This window comes from Lemur catta, chromosome 20 (assembly GCF_020740605.2).
Source record: "Lemur catta isolate mLemCat1 chromosome 20, mLemCat1.pri, whole genome shotgun sequence".
NCBI classification, from domain to species: domain Eukaryota; kingdom Metazoa; phylum Chordata; class Mammalia; order Primates; family Lemuridae; genus Lemur; species Lemur catta.
The window spans coordinates 23598037-23616892 of NC_059147.1; the positions used below are offsets into that span (position 1 = coordinate 23598037).

Consider the following 18856-nt stretch of genomic DNA (forward strand, 5'->3'; position numbering starts at 1 on the left):
GGCAGCAGCAGCAGCGAGCTGCAGCTCTTGGTCACCATGTGATAACAAGGGCAAACAATTGACACTTTACAGTGTACTACGTTGCCAGATGATTTTGCCCCACTGTAGGCTAACTATAAGTGTTCTGAGCACATTTAAGGTAGGCTAGATAAGCTATGATGTTTGGTAGGTTAGGCGTATTAAATGCATTTTTGACTTAAGATATTTTCAACTTATGATGGGTTTATGGGGCTAATCATAAGTCAAGGAGCATCTATATTAGGCAGATAACAGGTCCCTGAAAATTCATACTTAAAGGTATTTTAGCAGGGCATGGTGGCTCACTCCTGTAATCCCAGAACTTTGGCAGGCCAAAGCAGGAGGATTGCTTGAGGCCAGGAGTTCAAGACCAGCCTGGGCAACATAGTGAGACCTCATCTTTACAAAAAAATTTTTAAAATTAGCTGGATGTGGTGCTACCCACCTGTAGTCCCAGCTACTTGGGAGGCTGAGGCAGGAGGATCGCTTGAGCCCAGGAGTTTGAGGTTGCAGTGAGCTATGATCACACCACTGTACGTCAGCCTGGGCAACAGAGTAAGATCCTATCTCCAAAAAAAAAAAAAAAAGGTATTATGGTAACATTCCTGTATAATTTGGAATTTACTTAAATACATATAAATGTTATATTAGGGGTTTTAGCATTGAAGGAAGGAGAAACACAATAATCTCAAAAGAAAAACCACCAGGACCAGGAGCAAGCCCAGGGCTAGGAGAACTAAAAGAGCCATTTAATTATAATGATTTATTTTGAAAATAACATCAGATAAGAAATACTATGACACATTATTTCCCCCCATTGCTCCAAAATACAAGTTGTGTACTCTGAGCTCTTGGCAACCAGAAGTATGACAGATCTCTCCACCATCCCCCTTCTCCCTGGCAATCAGAGGATGCCTGGCAGTACAACAGCCCCATTTCACATGCTCCTAGAGTCACCCCCAGAGGGGCCCCTCAGAGATAATAATCATTTCCTAGAGGGGCCACCATGCTGCAGAAACCACTAACTACATGGAACATCTTATAATATGCTTGCTGTCCATCAACAAGCACCAAAAAACCCTAAGGGTCAAAACTACCTATGAGAGGCACCAAAGAAATAGTCTTAGAAAGCAGCACAAGATCTAGATAGTCACCTTTCAATTATAACACGCAAATTTGTTATCTAGGTAACCTCATTACTGTTTGGCTGACACCTGAGTAGGAAACATCAGCGCTGCCTAATCCCTGCCATCATTCCCTCACCCACACCAATTTTAATAGAATGAGAAGTGGTGAAGGCTCTCAGAAAACGAGTTCAATAACCTCATTTACATCAGCAAGAAACTTTTAGGAGGGTTTATTTTTTAAAATATACACTCAAAAACATTACAGTTATCTTCTTATGTTTCTTTTTGCTAAGTTTTTACATTTCTTTGATGTAATTATGATCAAACTGTATTCACAACTTTGTATCCTGAGTTTTTCACTTACTCCTTTGAAATAAGTATTTTTCATGTTATCATATAGTCTTTAGGAGTTATATGACATGTTTCTATGAAAGTGGAAAAACTCAAACCATTTTTCCTCTGCTTTCACACCACAACAACACAGAAGACTTCTGTGACAAAATATGTGGGGGTTTCTCCACACACACCAAGCAAGCAATCAATTCTGTAGCAGACACCAGCTGGGTGTCCTCCAATTCGATTCCAACATTATCTACCTGGAGATAGCGTCAGATTCCACAGGTTGGGAGCTCAGTCTCCACAAGACTGCTGCCTTACTTCCAATGCCAATTGAAAGCCCTAGGTTGTTTCACCTGTGCTTCTGACTGACCAGCTATAAATTGGGGATCCCAAGACCCCCTCCTTAGGTTCAGTTAATTTGCTAGAGCAGCTCACAGAACTCAGGGAAACACATTTACTGGTTTATTATATTATTATATTACAAAAGATACAGATGAAGACATGCACAAGGCAAGGCATGTGTGAAAGGGTCCCTGGGCACATCACCCTCCAGGAAGCTCCATATGTTCAGCTATCCAGAAGCTCTCTGAACCCAGTCCTTTTTGGGTTTTTATGGAGGTTTCATTATGTAGGCATGACTGACTAAGCCACTGACAATCAACTTAACCTCCATCCCTCCCTGCCTTCTCCAGAGGTTGGGGGGTGGGGATGGAAGTCCCAACTCTCTAATCACATCTTTGTGTTTCTGGTGACCAGCCCCCATACTAAAGCTACCAAGGGGCTGCCAGCCATCAGTCAACTTGTTAGCATACAAAAAGACATCGCTATGGAGATAGCAAGGATTTTAGAAGTTATATGCCAGGAAATGGAGATGAAGACCAAATATATATTTTACAATATCACAGTCACTGACTATAATATAAACCAGCTTTTCATTTCTCTAGTGTTAGACACTTAGGTCATTTTCATTTTGTTTTCTGTTAAAAATTATACAGGTTAAGAAATTATGGTCCAGAAGTTACACAATTTACATAAGGTTACCATTCTAAGCAAGATATAACTGTAAAAGTAAATAATAAAGATTTGGGGGTCAGTGATACCGTAAAATCTCAAAGTCAAGTAGAAGTGTTTTGGGTTCTATTTTGGGGTTATCTAGTCTCATGAGAAATTGAGGTGACAGTTTAGAGTAGCTTAGTTATCCCAGGCCAAAAAGACTGAATTCAGTACTCACTTCCCATTTTTCATAGCCTTCATTCCTAATCCTTCATTACAGAGGACTGATAGAAACATTTTTAGAGAAGTAGCTCTTGGGAATGGCTTTGGGAAGTGGCAGAGAGAGTGAGCTATCCCCCCAGCAGTTGTGAGGCTATCCTGGGGTCCAAAAGAGTGTACCTTTTCTTACTGGCTACCTTGAGACCTGACAGTACCTAGGACAAAGACACTACTTGCAACACCCTTTCTAAGAGTAGGACCTAAAGAAGTGCTTAAGGATAGGGTTCAAGTGTATTTAAGTAATGTATTATAAGTTGTCTAAGAGGTATTTGTTAAAAAAAAAAAAAAGATAATGTAAGAATGTTCATCTCTTCCCTCTTAACATTTAATCTCTATCTTCTAAGTGCTTATTTCCATCACCATGAGGCAGAAAATTTTCATTTCCTTTGTTTTGTTTGAAGAGATGGTACTTTAGTGAGCTCATTCTTTTTCTTTTTTTTGAGACAGAGTCTCACTCTGTTGCCCAGGCTAGAGTGCAGTGGCGTCAGCCTAGCTCACAGCAACCTCAAACTCCTGGGCTCAAGCAATCCTTCTGCCTCAGCCTCCCGAGTAGCTGGGACTACAGGTATGCGCCACTATGCCCGGCTAATTTTTTCTATATATTTTTAGCTGTCCAGATCATTTCTTTCTATTTTTAGTAGAGATGGGGTCTAGCTCTTGCTCAGGCTGGTCTCGAACTCCTGACCTCAAGTGATCCTTCTGCCTCAGCCTCCCAGAGTGCTAGGATTACAGGCGTGAGCCACCGCACCTGGCTGTGAACTCATTCTTGACCTAATGTCTAATTTATAAGTGGGTGTTACAGTGTAGAGAAGTCTTATTGCTTTCATGTTTTTCTCAGTGTCTCTTATCATTCTAACTTTCATAAGTCTAAGCCTATTTCAAGTATCTTTCATTCCCACTTTTTAAAACATCTGACATGTATATTTTCAAGTAATTTGGACTTTTAGACTCCAAATTTAAGTTTACTAATCCAAAACTGCTACTTTTGGAAGGTAAAAAAAATAATGTCTCATTATTATACGATATATAAATTCTCAAAAATAGCAAAAATCTCCAATTCAATTTTTTCCTAGATGCTTTCCAATTTCAATTGTGGATTTGTCCTGGAATCAGATCCCCTACTATAAATATGCATGAGTGACTCTTCAGGCATCAGAAAGGCACCTTTTCCTACTTCTAAGTTAGTGGTCTCCGATTTCTGTGTTTTCTGAACACTGACCTCTGTACTTCAACTTCATATATCAGATAACACTGCATGCCCATTACATTTCTCTTCTTATGGTAAAACTAGAAATCAGTTCAGTGAAAGCAGATCCTGTTAGCTCTACTGGTTTATCTGGTAAGGTTTGCTCAGGATTGGCCTGTTAAATACTGCTGATTACTTTATTACAGGCCAGATTTGATAACTGCCCTCAGCTGCTCCAGAAAACGGAGCGGATGTTAAATAATTATTTGTCAAAGGTTTCACTGTCATAGTAACTAAGAAACACTTTGAAAGTTCTCTCTGTAAGCCCACCCCTCTCTTTCTCCGAAAACAAGTGTATTCCTGATTGAAGAAGCTCAGAAAATGCACACAAATCCATGGGACCCACTGTAGCCACATTTAAGCAGTACCTTCCCTTCTCCAACAGCTCACTCAAGGAAGTATATGCATCTACATTCAAAGCACCTTCCCACACCCCTCCAGTTCTGCAGATGACAATTGGTCTCCTCCATCTTACCTTGATTTTGGCCTACTTGTCTTACTTCCACCTGGGTTAACACTAATGTAATGAGGGTTTCTACACGGAGTACAGTGATTTTCATTAAGCCTTTCTGACAGAACTTGATTAACAGTGCTGATTTTCCCCACAAGATTACATTTGCTTCTGATAATGCCCCATTCTATCTCTTGAGACATTTATATGAAATAATTCCACAGATACAAGAAAAGTCAATAAAATGCCCAGCCACAATATCCATAGTTATGGTCTGGCACTGATTTATGAACCTAAGACAAAGCTTCCTTCCTTAAACTTATTTGACCTATTAACATTATACTTTCAATGCATCTTATCATTCTGGAGGGGAAAAAACCTGCTGCAAAGTCAAATGTAAACTGAAAATTAGTTTTTATCAAGCTAGGGGCAAATTGACTTTGATGATTAGAATCAGGAATCATCTTTTAAAAAAATCACATTTCTTTTCCTCATTACTGCAAAGTTTTAAGTTCTGGGGGGCTTCTCGCCCTCCCCCCTGCCCTGGGCACTGCTAGTTCTACTACTGATGGGTTCTAGCATTACTACCAAAATCACATATCAATTTCCCTAGCAAATAAAAGTAACAGCTTAGACCCAGACCAATGATTATTCCATAGGAAAAGTGGGAAAACCAGGTGGTAAGAGAAAGCTTCTGGCAACAGAATCTTTATCTGTGAAATAAGGATTCTACCTACAGAACTGTTTGCTGAAAATTTCCTTCTCTCCTCCAGGCAGATTCTCTAAATTCCCAGCCCCAAAGCGGTAATTTTTTCACGTTTTCTGTAAAATGGATAGCCTTAAAAACTCTTTTGTTCTCTGGTGCAGCTTTTCAGTAGGAAATGGGTTTCCTTATCAAGAAAAAGAATCTAGCTTCCCCGGAGACAAAAGACAACTATCTTCTCCATATCACTCCGTATCACAGCAACTTTTAAGTGTCTTCCTTTTCTAATTTAAACGCCATTCCCTTCAACTGAAGGGCCATACACTATGGGCTCTTCCTTCAGAGTCCGCTGTGCCCCACAGATCACAAAGGTGGAACCTGGCCCCAGTTCTGGACATTTAAAAGGCACCCTCTTTCTTCCTTCTGTGTCTTGCCCTCAGCATGACATAGGATCAATGAACATAAATAAGACGGTTTATAGCCTTCCTCAGTGTCCATTCGATGCCGCTTTAAACTTTTCTATTCCTCTCCTGTGCTTTAGATTCTTCTGTAGCTTGGAAGGTAACTATTCGCACGACCATTCCTCATCTCCCCGCCCCCTCTTCCTCCCTCACCATTCAAGTGTGGTCAGGCCTTAATGGAATAACTCACCTCACCTTTTGTCTCCACAAGTCCATCTGCTTCCTTCCAGAGCTTAAAAGATAGGCCAGGGCCACCGAGACATGGCCAGGGGGCACTTGGGGGCTGGCACAGCCACCTGCACCTTCTGGGGCATCCCTTCTCCCACCTGTCACCTGAACACCCGTTTCTTAAATAAAGATTTACCCCCCCACACACACAAAGTCCCATCTCTTTCTGAACGGGCATGAAACCAGCTACCCAACGAGCCCTTTGTCTGAGGCTTCCACACCTCTCACGTCTTCATCCACAAAGCGTCCATCCACACACAGGGGGTCTGCTCGCCACGGGGCGGGGGAGACTAGGTTTCCGCATCTGGTAAAAGGATAGGTTATGTCCCAGGTCCTTCCAGAATCCGAAATTGTACAATTCTACGACCAAACGCGCAGGTCCTATTGCCGAGGTGGAAAGGGAGAACCGCGGGGCGACTCTCGAACTCAGCGCGCGCGCTGGCAGTTAGAACAGGCCCCCTCCAGCCCCGGCTCCGCGAGTCCACGCCTCCGACCGCGGGCGCCGGGCCGCTGGGGAGGCCCGGCCGGCGCCCGCCCGCGGCCGCGCCGTGCCCTCCTTCGCCCTCACCCGTCGCCACGGCCGCCTCTCACCTGGCACGCTGGCATCGCCCGCCGAGCGTCGCACTGGATACCATGGGTCCTGACGGGTCTCGGAGGCCACCAGTTCTCCTTGAGGGAGGCTGGCGGGGATGCGCGGGCACCAGAGTCTAGCGCGCCGCCGCCGGGAACGCGCCGCCTGGTTTCTAAGGAACGGGGGGGGCCTCTGGAAGGGGAGGGGCGGGACGCCGGAGGGTGGGGGAGAGCACGCATGCTCTGTGACGGGGGGGGACCCGCGCTGGGAGGGGCCACGGCCGAGAGCCGCGCATGCTCGTTCATTGGGGCGGAGCTTAAGTGGCCTGGCTGGGAGGCCCAGGTCGTTGATTTCCGGCGGCAGAGGCTGTGGAGGGAGCGGCGTTCTGTCCTCTGCTTCTTTCTCTCTGGCCCGCCAATCGGCCTCAAGAACGAGGAGGTTCTGGGAATTCCGGGTTGTCCCGGAATGAAAGAGGGTCTCGTGTTGGACAACGACCTATCTTTGTAGAAAGTCAGTTCTCTGGAACTCTTCCGACCTCTGGTTTACTGACTCCTCATGACTTGCTTTTCTGTTTTCTCAGGCGTCTCTGGTTAAGTAGCAGTGCTCTTCAAGACTGTGACCTCAGTTCTCTTGACATCTTTACTGGAGCCTGTATTCCGCCAAGTATAATACCAGACTGTCCACTTGCATACTGAAACCGGTAGAACTCAGTGTAAAACTGTAGGAAATGTGACTGGGGTTTTTTTCTGCATCGGGAGCTCCCGCCCCTGCTTGTCTGACTCTCCTGGTGGCTGGATCCCTACTCAGCTGGCATTAGAAGGGTCTCCCAGCTATCTCATTCCAGAGCAGCCTGCGATGACAGAATATATATCAGCTGACTTGAGGCATGAGGCAGTTCCTACTGAGACCGGCTGGCCAGCAGCAAGGCTATCCCTGCGCGAGAGAGGAGACTTCCTACCACTGCTGCCACCTCTTTAAGCACAGAACACTCCCAGAGTGATGAGAAATTGTAACCTCTAACCCCCCTTCTCTTTTTCTGTTAGCACCGTCTTCCAGTCTGATCCTCTTCTGATGGGGTTTAACTGTTATAGTATGGAGTGTGAGAAATGACCACCTAGAGACCGAATTGAGCCAAGTTATGAGTCTTTATTAGCTAGCTGGCCAGCGACCACCCCCTGCCCTGTTAGGTAGGGTACAGGTACAGTGGAATGGCCCTGAGCCGAAAAAACAGGAAGGTTTTATATTATCCTGAATTAGAGCTACGTGATTTTAGGCAGGGTGGTAGAAACAACATTGTATCATCTTTTCCACAGCTGTGGGGTCTGGGACCAGCCTTGGACCCCAGTTTCAGTTACAGTCTTTAAGTGAGCAGGTTTACAGAAACAGCACCAATTAAGGAGCATTCTTTCAGGCTTTAAGCAAGCTCAACAAATTTTATGACAGGCAGGTGGAAAGTTTAAACAATTAGTTACAAGTTAATTGCTTTATCTCTGCAGGGTACATCTTTCCAATTACAGACATAGGTCAAGCGGACATCCGTCACCTAGCGAGCAAGTGTAAGTTTTCAAGTGGGACTTTACATAACCCCTTCTTTCTCCCCTGGATCCTGAAGAGCCAGACGGAAAGGAGGCAGAATCAAAGTATGCTTGTGTTTGATCTGTTTCCATCTTAGTCATTGTTCAAAATTCCACTCTTCTAGAGCAAGGTTTCTCAACAGTGGCACTGTCCATATTTTGGGTCTGATAATTGTTGGGCAGGGATGGGGACAGGGGTGCTGTCTGCATCATAGGATGTTTAGCAGTATCCCTGGTCTCTACTCGCTAGATGCCAGTAGCTCTTAAACCCCAGTTGTGATTACCAAAAGTATCTCCATTCCCAAATGTCCCCTGGGGGGCAAAATCACTCTCAGTTGAGAACCACTAGTCCAGAGAAAAATAATTAGGTGGTGATATTCACTAAGAACATCCATGAGCGTTTCCTAATTTATTGGACCACATTAGAACCCTTTTCCAGGAATCATTCCTCCCTGAGATACGATTATATATGCCTTCCTTCAGGAAACCCCGCCCCCCACTCCAGGGACTTGAAGGCTACCACCTGCTCCCTTCTGTTCTCTATATTATTATGTGGTACCATTATCCATCCTGTCACCCAACCAAAGCCTGCATTTGCTTTGTCTCTCGCTTCTCCCATCTCCCTCACATTCAGTCACTAATCTTGTGCCAACATTTATCTCCTGAATATTTCTCAAACCTGCCCTTTTATCTGTGGCCTCCTAGCTGGTTTCTTTGGCTCCAATCTGTTTCCAGTCCCACTTCCAGATGGACACCAGCATGATCTACTGTATCCCTTCTCTGCATAAAACCCTGGTGCCTTGAGGGCAGGGGAGGCAGGAATGGGCACCAGTAAGCATCCTCACGAGGACTGGGTGCTCACACGTACTGTGTCCGTGTGCGCCAAGCACTGGTGTAGACATGTTGTAATCCTCCATCACCACGGAGCAGAAGGATTAACTATATTTTAGGGATGAAGAAACTGAGTCTCAGAGAAGTTAACCTTCCATAGTCACCCAGTTAGTAAACAGCTATCTGTGCTAGGATTTTAAGCATGAGCTCTTTCTCCTCAGATTAACAGGCAGGAAGCTAACCTTAACATGCCTTAAAAGAGATAGCTCTGAGAAGCTCTTTGGTTGGTTTGTATTTGGAATGGTTTTTTTGTTTTGTTTTGGAGACTGGGTCTCTCTTTCTTCTGGGCTGGAGTGTAGTGGTGCTATCACAGCTCACTGCAGACTCAAACTCCTGAGCTGAAGTAATCCTCCTGCCTCAGCCTCTTCAGTAGCTGGGACTTACAGATGCACTATCACACCCAGCTAATTTTTAAGTTTTTTGTAGAGATGGGGTCTCGCTGTGTTGCCCAGGGTGGTCTTTAATTCCTGGCCTCAGGCAATCCTCCTGCCCCAGCCTCCCAGCATGCTGGGATAATAGGCATGAGCCACTGACCTGGCTGGAATGTGTTCTTAAAAATCTTATTTTGGGGCGCTCACGCCTGTAATTCTAGCACTCTGGGAGGCCGAGGCGGGTGGATCGTTTGAGCTCAGGAGTTCAAGACCAGCCTGAGCAAGAGCGAGACCCCATCTCTACTAAAAATAGAAAGAAATTATATGGACAGCTAAAAATATATATAGAAAAAATTAGCTGGGCGTGGTGGCACATGCCTGTAGTCCCAGCTACTAGGGAGGCTGAGGCAGGAGGATCACTTGAGCCCAGGAGTTTGAGGTTGCTGTGAGCTAGGCTGATGCCACGGCACTCTAGCCCAGGCAACAGAGTGAGACTCTGTCTCAAAAAAAAAAAAAAAACTTATTTTTAGGGGGGTGGAGGTCTTGTGGCCCATCTTTATGAAGTTGAATTTGCTATTTATTCCTTGTCTCAGATGAAAGCAGTTTCAAGGGAGAGAACTGAGGTTTAAGTATCTGTCCTCTTTGGGGTTGTACAAACACCTAAAGTTTCAAGGGTCCTTGAGAGGAGGCACCAGGGGCCTGGGCATTTGAGAAGTGGACTGAGGGCCTAAATCCTCCAGGATAGGATATGTCACACAAGGGGTGCTAAGGCCAGTAAGACTCAAAACAGAGACCAGACACTCATGACTGCTCATGGATGTGTATTTTAATAAAAATAATTCTGTCAAAATACAACAGGAGTTTTTTTCATCTCTCAAGTACAATTTTAATAGGATGTTTTGTGTTAGAATTCTCTCTCAACCCTCCCACACCCACAAGTTTCATGCTAATGCCAAGTATCAACTCTCGAGGACAAAGGCAGAACCAGTGTGCACAATGTGGAGGATGTCTGTTTCAGCTGTGGTTACTAATGGAGGAAAACCCGATGCAAAGAGGCAAGTGCCTGAGGCAGCCAGAGGCCATGATCTGGCCGCAGGTCCGGGTGCATGGGACTGGCGGTCAGGTAGGGCTCTGCTGCCCAGCTGCCACACGGCGCGCATACCTGAGTTGTAAGCAACCAAAGGAACTTTCAGCTCTGACAGTTCTCTGCCGCATCTTCTTTGTGCTTGCTTAAGGGGTGAGAAGGGTGGCCAGGCGGTCCCCGCTTCTCTGTCTCGTGGTGTCCCTGTTTTGACGGCCTGTACCCAGCCACAGACCTATGTCAGTGGGGATAGGGGGTTCTGGCTTTGAGTGGTCTGCCAGTTTTCGCTCTGGAAGGAGCAACCATTTGGTGCTGCAAGGGGAAGGTGAGTAGGGAAGGCTGCTCCCCGAGGGCTGGACAACCCAACAGAGCCAGGTCTTCCTCCTGCCCTCATGGGTCAGGTCCAGCCCTTCACCAAGGCTCATCCCTGGTGCCTTTCCCGCTCCAGGCTCCTGGAAGCAGGCTGGTAGGACTGGATGTATGTAAAGGGCTCCTCCAGAGGGCAGGCAAGCCTGAACTATGAGCAAGAGAGTGGGCTCAGCAGTCTGGTTTTGGCCCTCTCCACGGCTTGTGGGGCAAAGGCTTATGTCCCAAAGGTGAGCTGTCCAACTGGGACAGAGAGCCCCTCTGGAGAGGAACAGTAAACAACTTGGACTCAGCTGAAACAGTGAGATAAGGCACAGAAAATGGGGAGGTGGCCATGGGTACCGAGTGCGAGCCAGGCACACACCCAACCCCACGCAGCACACAGCTGTCCTGAGCCCTTTTGGGCCCTCTCTCAGCCACTCCACAACTCAAGCCCAGGCACCCATCCTCATCCCTGACACACCCCTGAAGGTACCATCTACTCACGACACTGCCGGAGGCCACACCAGCCCAAGCCCTCATGGGGCTCATCTGCTGTTCAGCTTCAGGACTAAATACTGCGGCCCAACCCACAGGGAAAAGGTTAGTTCCAGCTCTGCCACCAATTTGCTATGTGACTTTGGCCAAGTCACCTAATCTCCTGGGCCTGTTCCCTTATCTGTAAAAGGAGAGGATTGATGGGAGAGAGGTTCTCCGAACCCCATTCCAGCTGTAAAAGCCTCTGGTTTTAGTTCCTAATCCTGCTAGGCTCTGAGCATTTTTAACAGCCTGATGTTTCCAAACTCTGGGTTTGGGAGCTAGGTATTCCCAGCCTGGCACAGGATGAATTTTCTTTACAGACAGGACAACACCTCCCAACAGGCCATGGTCTATGGGCTGCCAGCTGGGGCCCTGGCAGGGACCAAGAAAAAGCAGCAGCTATAGGATCATCTCCCAAGGAAGAACTCTGGGAAAGCACAGGGCCATCACCAGCAGCCGGTCCAGCTCAATCATTTTTCTTTTGTCCAGCTGTGGTGAGGCCTGATGGGCACTGAATATCTGAGGCCACACCAACCATTTCCCTGTCCGCTAACACAGAGCTTGCCCAGCCCAGACTCAGGCCGGGACTGGAAGATCCACTTCTGGCCTTGCCGTGGCTGACCCTACACTTTGCAGGGGCTGCTTGTGCTCCCCCTCGTGCTGTGAGGCAGCCACAGAAACCCCAGCCCCTCCTGATGCTCCTCTACATAGGCTTCCTCCCTTTCCTCCTCCAGGGCAGCCAGTCCTCTCCACAGACGGCCCACCCAAGTCCTGGCAGCCATCTCAGCCCTTCCTCTCCTGATTCCCTAGTGGTGGCAGGAACATCCATTTTTGTTCTATCAGCTGTGAGGATCCATCTGAAACAGCTGGTAGGGCATCTGTAAAGCTCATAGGGTCCCATCCTCTGGCCTGCAAATACTCCTGACAGTCTTTTCTAGCAGTGGCTGGGGCCCACCTGCAGGGAGCTGCCTGGCACAGTGGCAGCAAAACCTGGCCTAGGGGGCCAAGGGTTCCATCCACTCCACGGACCAGCAGCCCAAGAAACTGCCTCCACAAGGTACCGGCTTCTCAACAGAAAGCATCGATTCGCTCAGAGCTGTGCAGAGATGGTGAAGATCCAAGCAGGAAGAAAGGAGCCCCTGTACTCAGGGGCCTCTGTCCTGGGAATGGAGTCTTCTTCCCGGCAGCCTGACACACAGCGGCTCTCGGGTTGAAGGCAGGTAGTTTCCAGGCAATCAACTTAGAGTAAATGAATTATTTGGCCATCTTAACAAGGGAAGGCAGGGTATTGAAAAGGGAAGAGAGGGGAGCAAGACAGGCAGTGAGAGGTGGGGTAGAGTGGCTGATAGCGTGCTGGCCAAGAACCCTCTACTCCCTTGCTCTGTTGTGTAGCCCTGGGCCAACCTGTCACTTCTCTAGACCCTCAGCCCTGCAGTTCTCTGTTCAGAACAGCTCCCAGGAGCCTAGGGACCCACACCTCTTCGGCTGCTGCAAAATCAGCTTAGCCTGATCCTGCCCACTAAGTTCCCCCCACGAAGCCTATTCAGCTTCCCTTGGCTGCAGCTGGGCCTGTGGCTCAACAAAGGGGGAGCCTAAAATAAACAAATCATTTGGCTGAGGTGACAGAGATGATTCTTTTTTAATGAGTTGGACTCAAATAAAAACATGGTGTCTGGACAGCCTCACCCAAGAGGTGCTGGACCACTAACACTACGATAAATACTGTGTCTTCTTTTTTTTTAATATATATATATTTATATATATAATCTCATTTGTTTTTTACTTATGAAAATAATAAGCTATTACCAACTTGGATAGGCTTCATCACTAAATTAGCAGAAACCAGCTCAGCACAAACTCTCCAGAGATAAATACTGGTGGCTCAGTCAGGAGAAAGAAAAGATTAAAAAACCTCAACCCCTCCTCAAAACAAAACTCCCCTTTCAAAGTAGAAGGCGCTACATGAGAGTAACCAGCCAATACTGTGTCATAGGCCGCTGCACGTGAAAGGGAGAGAGAGACTGAGGGTCGGGGGAAAAGGAAGGAAGGAAGAAAGGAAGGAAGGGAGGGGGAGAGAGGGAAAAGGCCAGGCAGGAGTGGACTCTGCCCATGGCTTCCAGGTCCCTGTGCCAGGTGCCTATGGAGGACAGGGCTGTTCCAGCGCTGGGGCCAGTGGATGGCCAGGCGGGGCCAGCCAGCATGGTCAGCTAGTGCAAGTAGTCATCAACTCTGGCAAAGGAGCAAGATCCCAGGCCTGCTCGGGCCATGAGCCGTAGACATTCAGACGCCTGGCCCAGGGCGAGCATCAGAGGTGGCTGCTTTGGCAGGTTCTGAGACTCTGTGGAGGAGAGACAGGCCTGGTCACTGCCCTGCCTAGGGAATGGGCCCAGGCCAAAGTTCCCTTGAGGGTGAAAGGTAGAGGGAGTGACAGAATCTCTTGAAACAGAGTGTTCAATATCTCTGTGTGAATGTGTCCCAGCCATCAGGCCATGGCCCTGCAGTCATGCCAGGAACCGGAGGACCCTAGCCTTCTTTAGAGCTATGGACTGGCCTGGGCCCAGAGTCAAGGCCTAGGACCCACTGTGATCTAGCCAGCCAACTCAGCTGGGCAGAGGAAGGTCGGGGTTTAGGTTTAGCTACGGGAGTCCTAGAGTCCTATGAGCCACCAGAGAGGGCCTGTGCAGAAGTTGCTGCCCCAATTTGGACAAACATCAGTTCTTTCCAGGGAGAAAGGGGAGGGAACAACCCCAGGTACTCATGGGCTAGCTTCTGCTTTTGTTAGATCTACTCACCTAAAATGGCGCTGTTGAGGGCAGCGCACACAGGTTCCCTCTGGATGGGGTCGAGCTGCTGGCCAACTGGGCAGCTCCAGGGGTCTGAGTACGCCAGCAGGCTGAAGGCATCCTAAAGCATAGGGTGATTTTGAGAGGATTGTGGCACACATCACACAGCCCCTGTGGCTCCAGAAGTGGGCACGGTGCCCAGTGAGAGCTCAACACACCTGGAATATATGGTTGGGTGGGGTTGTGCCCTCCCCCAAACAATGGAGAGGTGGGGTACATCCAGATGCCTCACTTTCCATCACAGACTTAACTGAAGCCCACTCTGTCCTGTTGCTGCTGCCTTCTGGACCCTCCCAGAGCCACCCTGCCCCTAGCCCCAAATGGGGGCCTGCTCTGCACAAGGGCCTGGCTCGTCCTGTACCTGCAGCATCTCCGTGTGGGCCGAATTCTTGCCGTACTCCTGGCCCAACTGCTCGCTCAGTGCCTGCAACTCACGGCCAAACAGGATAATCCTTTCTGTGGCAGCCTGGTTTCCCCCGCAGAGCTGCCGCCGAGCATGCCCATCATCTGCACCCAGGGCCCCGTGGAGAACATGTTAGGAAGGGTGGGGAGAGACGGGCAGGATTGGAGTGGGAGGAAGGACCCCAGGTGGGCTGCAGCTTCTGCCGAGGGCAGCGAGAGCAGATGGGGCAGCCAGAGCGGAGGAGCTCTTAGGCCACCCAGCACAGTCTCAGGGTCAGGCAGGAAGTGGACGCTTTCCCTCTTCCCACCCTGCACAGATGCTCGGTGCTCATTAGAGCACCCATACTCTCATACTCCCTCCAGCCTCAAATGCAGGGGCCCTGGTCTTGGCAGCAGGCCTGGGCCTTCTTACACGTTTGGAGCCACCTCAAGGACCCATCCACAGTTGGCTAAGGAGATAGTGGACCAGGTCTGGCTAGAGGTTCTCAAGACGCCAAAGCCTGCCCACCCCGCCCCCTCCCAGGGGAAGAGGGCGCCTAGACCGCACATCGCCTTCTCAGGGACTATGCTGGGTCATGCTAGGGCATGGCCCTTACCCATGCTGGACTCATCCGTCTGCAGGTCCTCATGCTTGTAGGCGCCATTGACGATGCGTGTGGACATGCTCTCCAGTACACCATTGGGGTAATGCTCTGCCTCCATCTCCATCTCACTGTCACTGCGGAGAAAGGTTGAGGTGGGAGTTGGTCAAGGGGATGTGGTTGGAGCAGCCTGGTTTGGGCCTCCATTCAGGCTTTAGCCCTGGGCTGCTGTGGGTAAACCAAGGGCCCCCAGGAGCATGAAAGGACAGCCCAAGCTTCCCAGGTTCCAATGCCTGGCTCCTACTATGACACCAGCTATCCCTAGGGGCCTGCCACCTGATTCCCACCCTTGTCCAAATGCTGCCTCTGGGACTCTCCCTTCCCTGCCCCTCCCCTGAGTCGACACAGCTTTTCTACATGTCCCCCTCATCCCCAATGACTGGGGCCCATGTGGCCTTGGCTGGAAGCATGCCTGGGGACTGCTGAAAGCTACCTGGAGCTGCAGCCTGCAGCCTAGGTCCCCTGCCTGCCCAACCTGGCTATCCACAAACCAGACCCAGTAAAGGCTCCTTCAGTATAGACCCTGGGGGTTCTGACACACCCAGCCTCCTTGGAATAAGAGGACTCCTTGGAGGAGACCACATTCTCAGCCTGGCGGTATCACACCTCTGGAAAAAGCCAGGGCCAAGGAAAGTGGCAGCTATATCATGGGAAGGGCCAGAACCCAGAACCAATGCCTGGCCTAGTGGGCCAAGAGCTAGTACCCCGGGCACAGACCTGAGATGGAAGTGGGGGTGAAGGGCAGGACACTCAAAGGGCAGCTGGCAAAGACAGAAAGCAGAGCGGGGGGAAGTAGAGCAGGACAGGCACCTGGTCTCCTGGTTACTGGTACTGCTGTGGGGCTGGGACTTGGTAGAGTCTGTTGAGTTGGATTCGGAGTAATTGACGGAGGACGGGGAGGAGGAAGACGAGGAGGATGAGGACGAGGATGAGGAGCTGGGTGCGGGGTATTTACTGTGGTTCTGTTTACTCTTGGTGGATGTGATGCCATTGCTACAGCTGGGACTGTCTGCTCCTAGAAGCCAGGGGACAGTCAGAAGAGGAGGGGCAGCTTGCCACCAAGCAGGGCCCCAGGAATAACCACAGTGATGCCATTTCCCGTCCCCCAAATCCAGCAGCGAGCCCTGAGCCCAGCTCAGGGGTGGGCACAGGGGGTGGCCTCTCCTCTCCACACCAGTCTTTCCCGAGCCCTCTGGAGAGTGGCTGACCTGTGCTGTGCATGTGGGAACTACTGGGGCCGTGGCGGGGGCTGAGGCTGGGGGAGCCAGGGTAGCTGTCCTGGGACTTGGGGCTTCGGGAGCTCAAGCTGCGGACCTCACTGTCAGTCCCATTCACCATCTCCACAAACTGTCGGCACCTGCGGAGGGAGCAGAGCGGCAATGCTCTGGACGTGGCCCGCGGTGACGTTCCCACCACAGGCCTAGAGGGGCTGGGCTCTGGTGGACCTCGGGGTGCTCAGACTCACTTGAGCATGAAGAGCAGGTTGGGGTTGTGCTCCAGCAGCCCTGGATAGAAGCGCTGCGTGGTCTCGATGGCCTCGCCCACACGGCCCTCCAGCACCAGCTTCTGGATCTCTGTGGGGAGCAAGAACATGGCAGTGAGAGAGGACTGCAGACCTCCCTCAGAGCCACATGGCTGGGACATGCCAGTCTCGGAGCGGGGACCAGCCAGAGTCAGATGGGCTGGCTCAGAGTGCCCTGCCAGCTTGAGATGCTCACAGAAGAGGCTGAAGAAAGAACCTGGCTGCCCAGCCCCACAATAGACCCTGGTTTCTGTCAAGTGTCCTCAAGAATAAGAGGGGAAAACAGAGGGAGGACTCTCAGCCCAGAGGCAGGAGGGCGAGTTTGGAGGCCTCCTGCTGTGGGCTACGATGGCCAGGGACATGGGGGCAGGAAGGGGCCCTGGCTGCAGGAACAAGAATCTGGGGATGGGCACCCAGGCAGCTTGGTAGCCTGAGGGTCTCCTCTTCAGACAGACTTCTTGCTTTCTAGGTCTCACAGAGGAGTGGCAATGCGAGCACACTGGTTTCTGGGCCAGGGTCCAAGTCGTGGCAGTCTTCAGGGGCTACAGCACGCTCCCTTCTGGGAAAGGAGGCCATCTTCCTCACACCGGCACTTCTGACGTCTACACCTCTCAGGCCATCGGCATCTTGCTGTTGCCTTCTCGCTCTTTCCTTGGGGCCTGGTGCATCTTCTGGGAGTGACTTCAGGGTCTGAGGCTCTCTCATTCGTAGATCCCAAGTCTGGGATCCCTTTCCATCTGTCTGGCTGAGCGCAGCTTCTCTGGGAGACACAGACACATGCACATACACAGAGACGACAGACTCAGAGAGACGCGGCCATTCGCAGACACTCACGCCCACACACACCCGTTCGCCCTCACTCTCCTCCTTGCTGGGCTCTTTCTTCTTTCTTAACACCCCTCCTTCCAGGAAAGAACCCCCAAACACACGGTACACAGGCCAGTATCAACACTGGGAGAGCTCCCTTTGGCCAAGGAAGGACTCTATGCTGTCTGCAAAGGCAGGACTAGAGAGGAGCCAGCACAGCCGCCAGTGAGTGTCAGCTTTGCCCTGTCTGACCACTTTCATCCTCTCTCAGGCTAGGAACAAGCAGAACTACTAAGGCTTGAGTCACTGGTGGGAAAGGCAGGGCACTGGTCTGACATGATGCAAACACGCACTTTCCAGAAGATCATGAGCAGGAGGCTGAGTGGAATCCAGGATTCAGGGGGAAGGAAACAAGCATGGAGGAGGGGGTCCAGCTGTGCCAGGGCCTGGCCTGTGCCCGGCCTTCAGAATGTGCGCTACAGAGGCTGCTCTGAGATGTTCCCATGCTGCTGACTGTCCACCTGGGCAGTGCTGCCTTGAAGGTGGGACAGGAGCAGGGCCTGGGGCTGGCCTGGGGGCTGCAGGCTGGTCTCCAGGGTGGTGAGGACCAGAGCTGAATGGACTCCTGACAGGGTAACCAGGGCTGGCATGAGCCAGAGAGCAGAGTTAGGGACAGGTGAGGGAGGGAAAGGGGGAAGGAGAATTAACCTTACTTTGTCTGTTCTTTATGGACGCCTGTTCTTCCTGAATTGGGGTTTCAGTCATTCGGGCAAAAGCCGTGGCCGTGGCACAATACCCATGATGCACCAGGTAAGATGAGACCATGCTAGAAGAAAGGAAGAGCTCAAGGTAACACTCAAGAACTGCGTTTCTCACTGACCACCTGTTGGGACAGACTACCTCCCCATGATGTCTCCCCTAAACATATCTTGGAGATGCAACCTCCACAGAATGAGAATAAAAGGGCTGGAACAAAATGAAAACTTCTTTCCTCTCACCGTGCTCACATAGTCAGGCTGGCTGGGGGGCTGATCATCATGTCTGTGCCCATAGCTTGGCAGAGTGACTATGGTTTCTCTGGGACATGCTGCTCACAAGCAAGTGAGTATGATAACAAAAATATACACACAAGCACACACTATCTCCTTGCAAACATGGCTGCCTCCTTGTGAGCTGCAGCAAGCCCAGAGATGGCTAATGGTGTCAATGAGGGCTCCCAGAAACAGCAACCAGCCAAGCGGTCTGGCAGCGACCCAGACAGAGAGAATGCATGCAACATGCACACGTTCTTCAGACACCGGAGCTTCCCTGCAGGCTGCCCCATGCACCTAGCAGAATCATTCCAGCTCCCCAGGTGAACCTGTCCTCAGCAGTGCTGGCTCTAGAGAGTGACAGGGAGATAAACCATGACCCAAAGTTGTCA

General features: G+C 50.1%; 2 protein-coding genes across 4 annotated transcripts in view; both read right to left on the minus strand.

Annotated features, from left to right (window-relative positions):
* Nucleotides 1–6704, minus strand: part of GFOD2 (glucose-fructose oxidoreductase domain containing 2) — a 43892-nt gene extending 37188 nt beyond the window's left edge. For 2 of the 3 annotated variants that reach the window (XR_006730428.1, XM_045533531.1), the window contains exon 1: nucleotides 6437–6591. The gene's annotated coding sequence lies outside the window, so the exon portion shown is untranslated. Of the gene's footprint in view, nucleotides 1–6436 lie in introns of all 3 variants that reach the window. The other variant, XM_045533529.1, reaches the window with a different exon arrangement.
* A 3352-nt stretch (nucleotides 6705–10056) lies between these two features.
* Nucleotides 10057–18856, minus strand: part of RANBP10 (RAN binding protein 10) — a 60663-nt gene continuing 51863 nt past the window's right edge. Inside the window, exons 7-14 of the mRNA XM_045533539.1 lie at nucleotides 18147–18259; nucleotides 16570–16678; nucleotides 16313–16461; nucleotides 15915–16119; nucleotides 15060–15181; nucleotides 14423–14568; nucleotides 14011–14122; nucleotides 10057–13556 (exon numbers count right to left, since the gene is read on the minus strand). Coding sequence (XP_045389495.1) covers nucleotides 13426–13556; nucleotides 14011–14122; nucleotides 14423–14568; nucleotides 15060–15181; nucleotides 15915–16119; nucleotides 16313–16461; nucleotides 16570–16678; nucleotides 18147–18259 — 1087 coding nt within the window. The 3' untranslated portion in view covers nucleotides 10057–13425. The remainder of the gene's footprint in view (nucleotides 13557–14010; nucleotides 14123–14422; nucleotides 14569–15059; nucleotides 15182–15914; nucleotides 16120–16312; nucleotides 16462–16569; nucleotides 16679–18146; nucleotides 18260–18856) is intronic.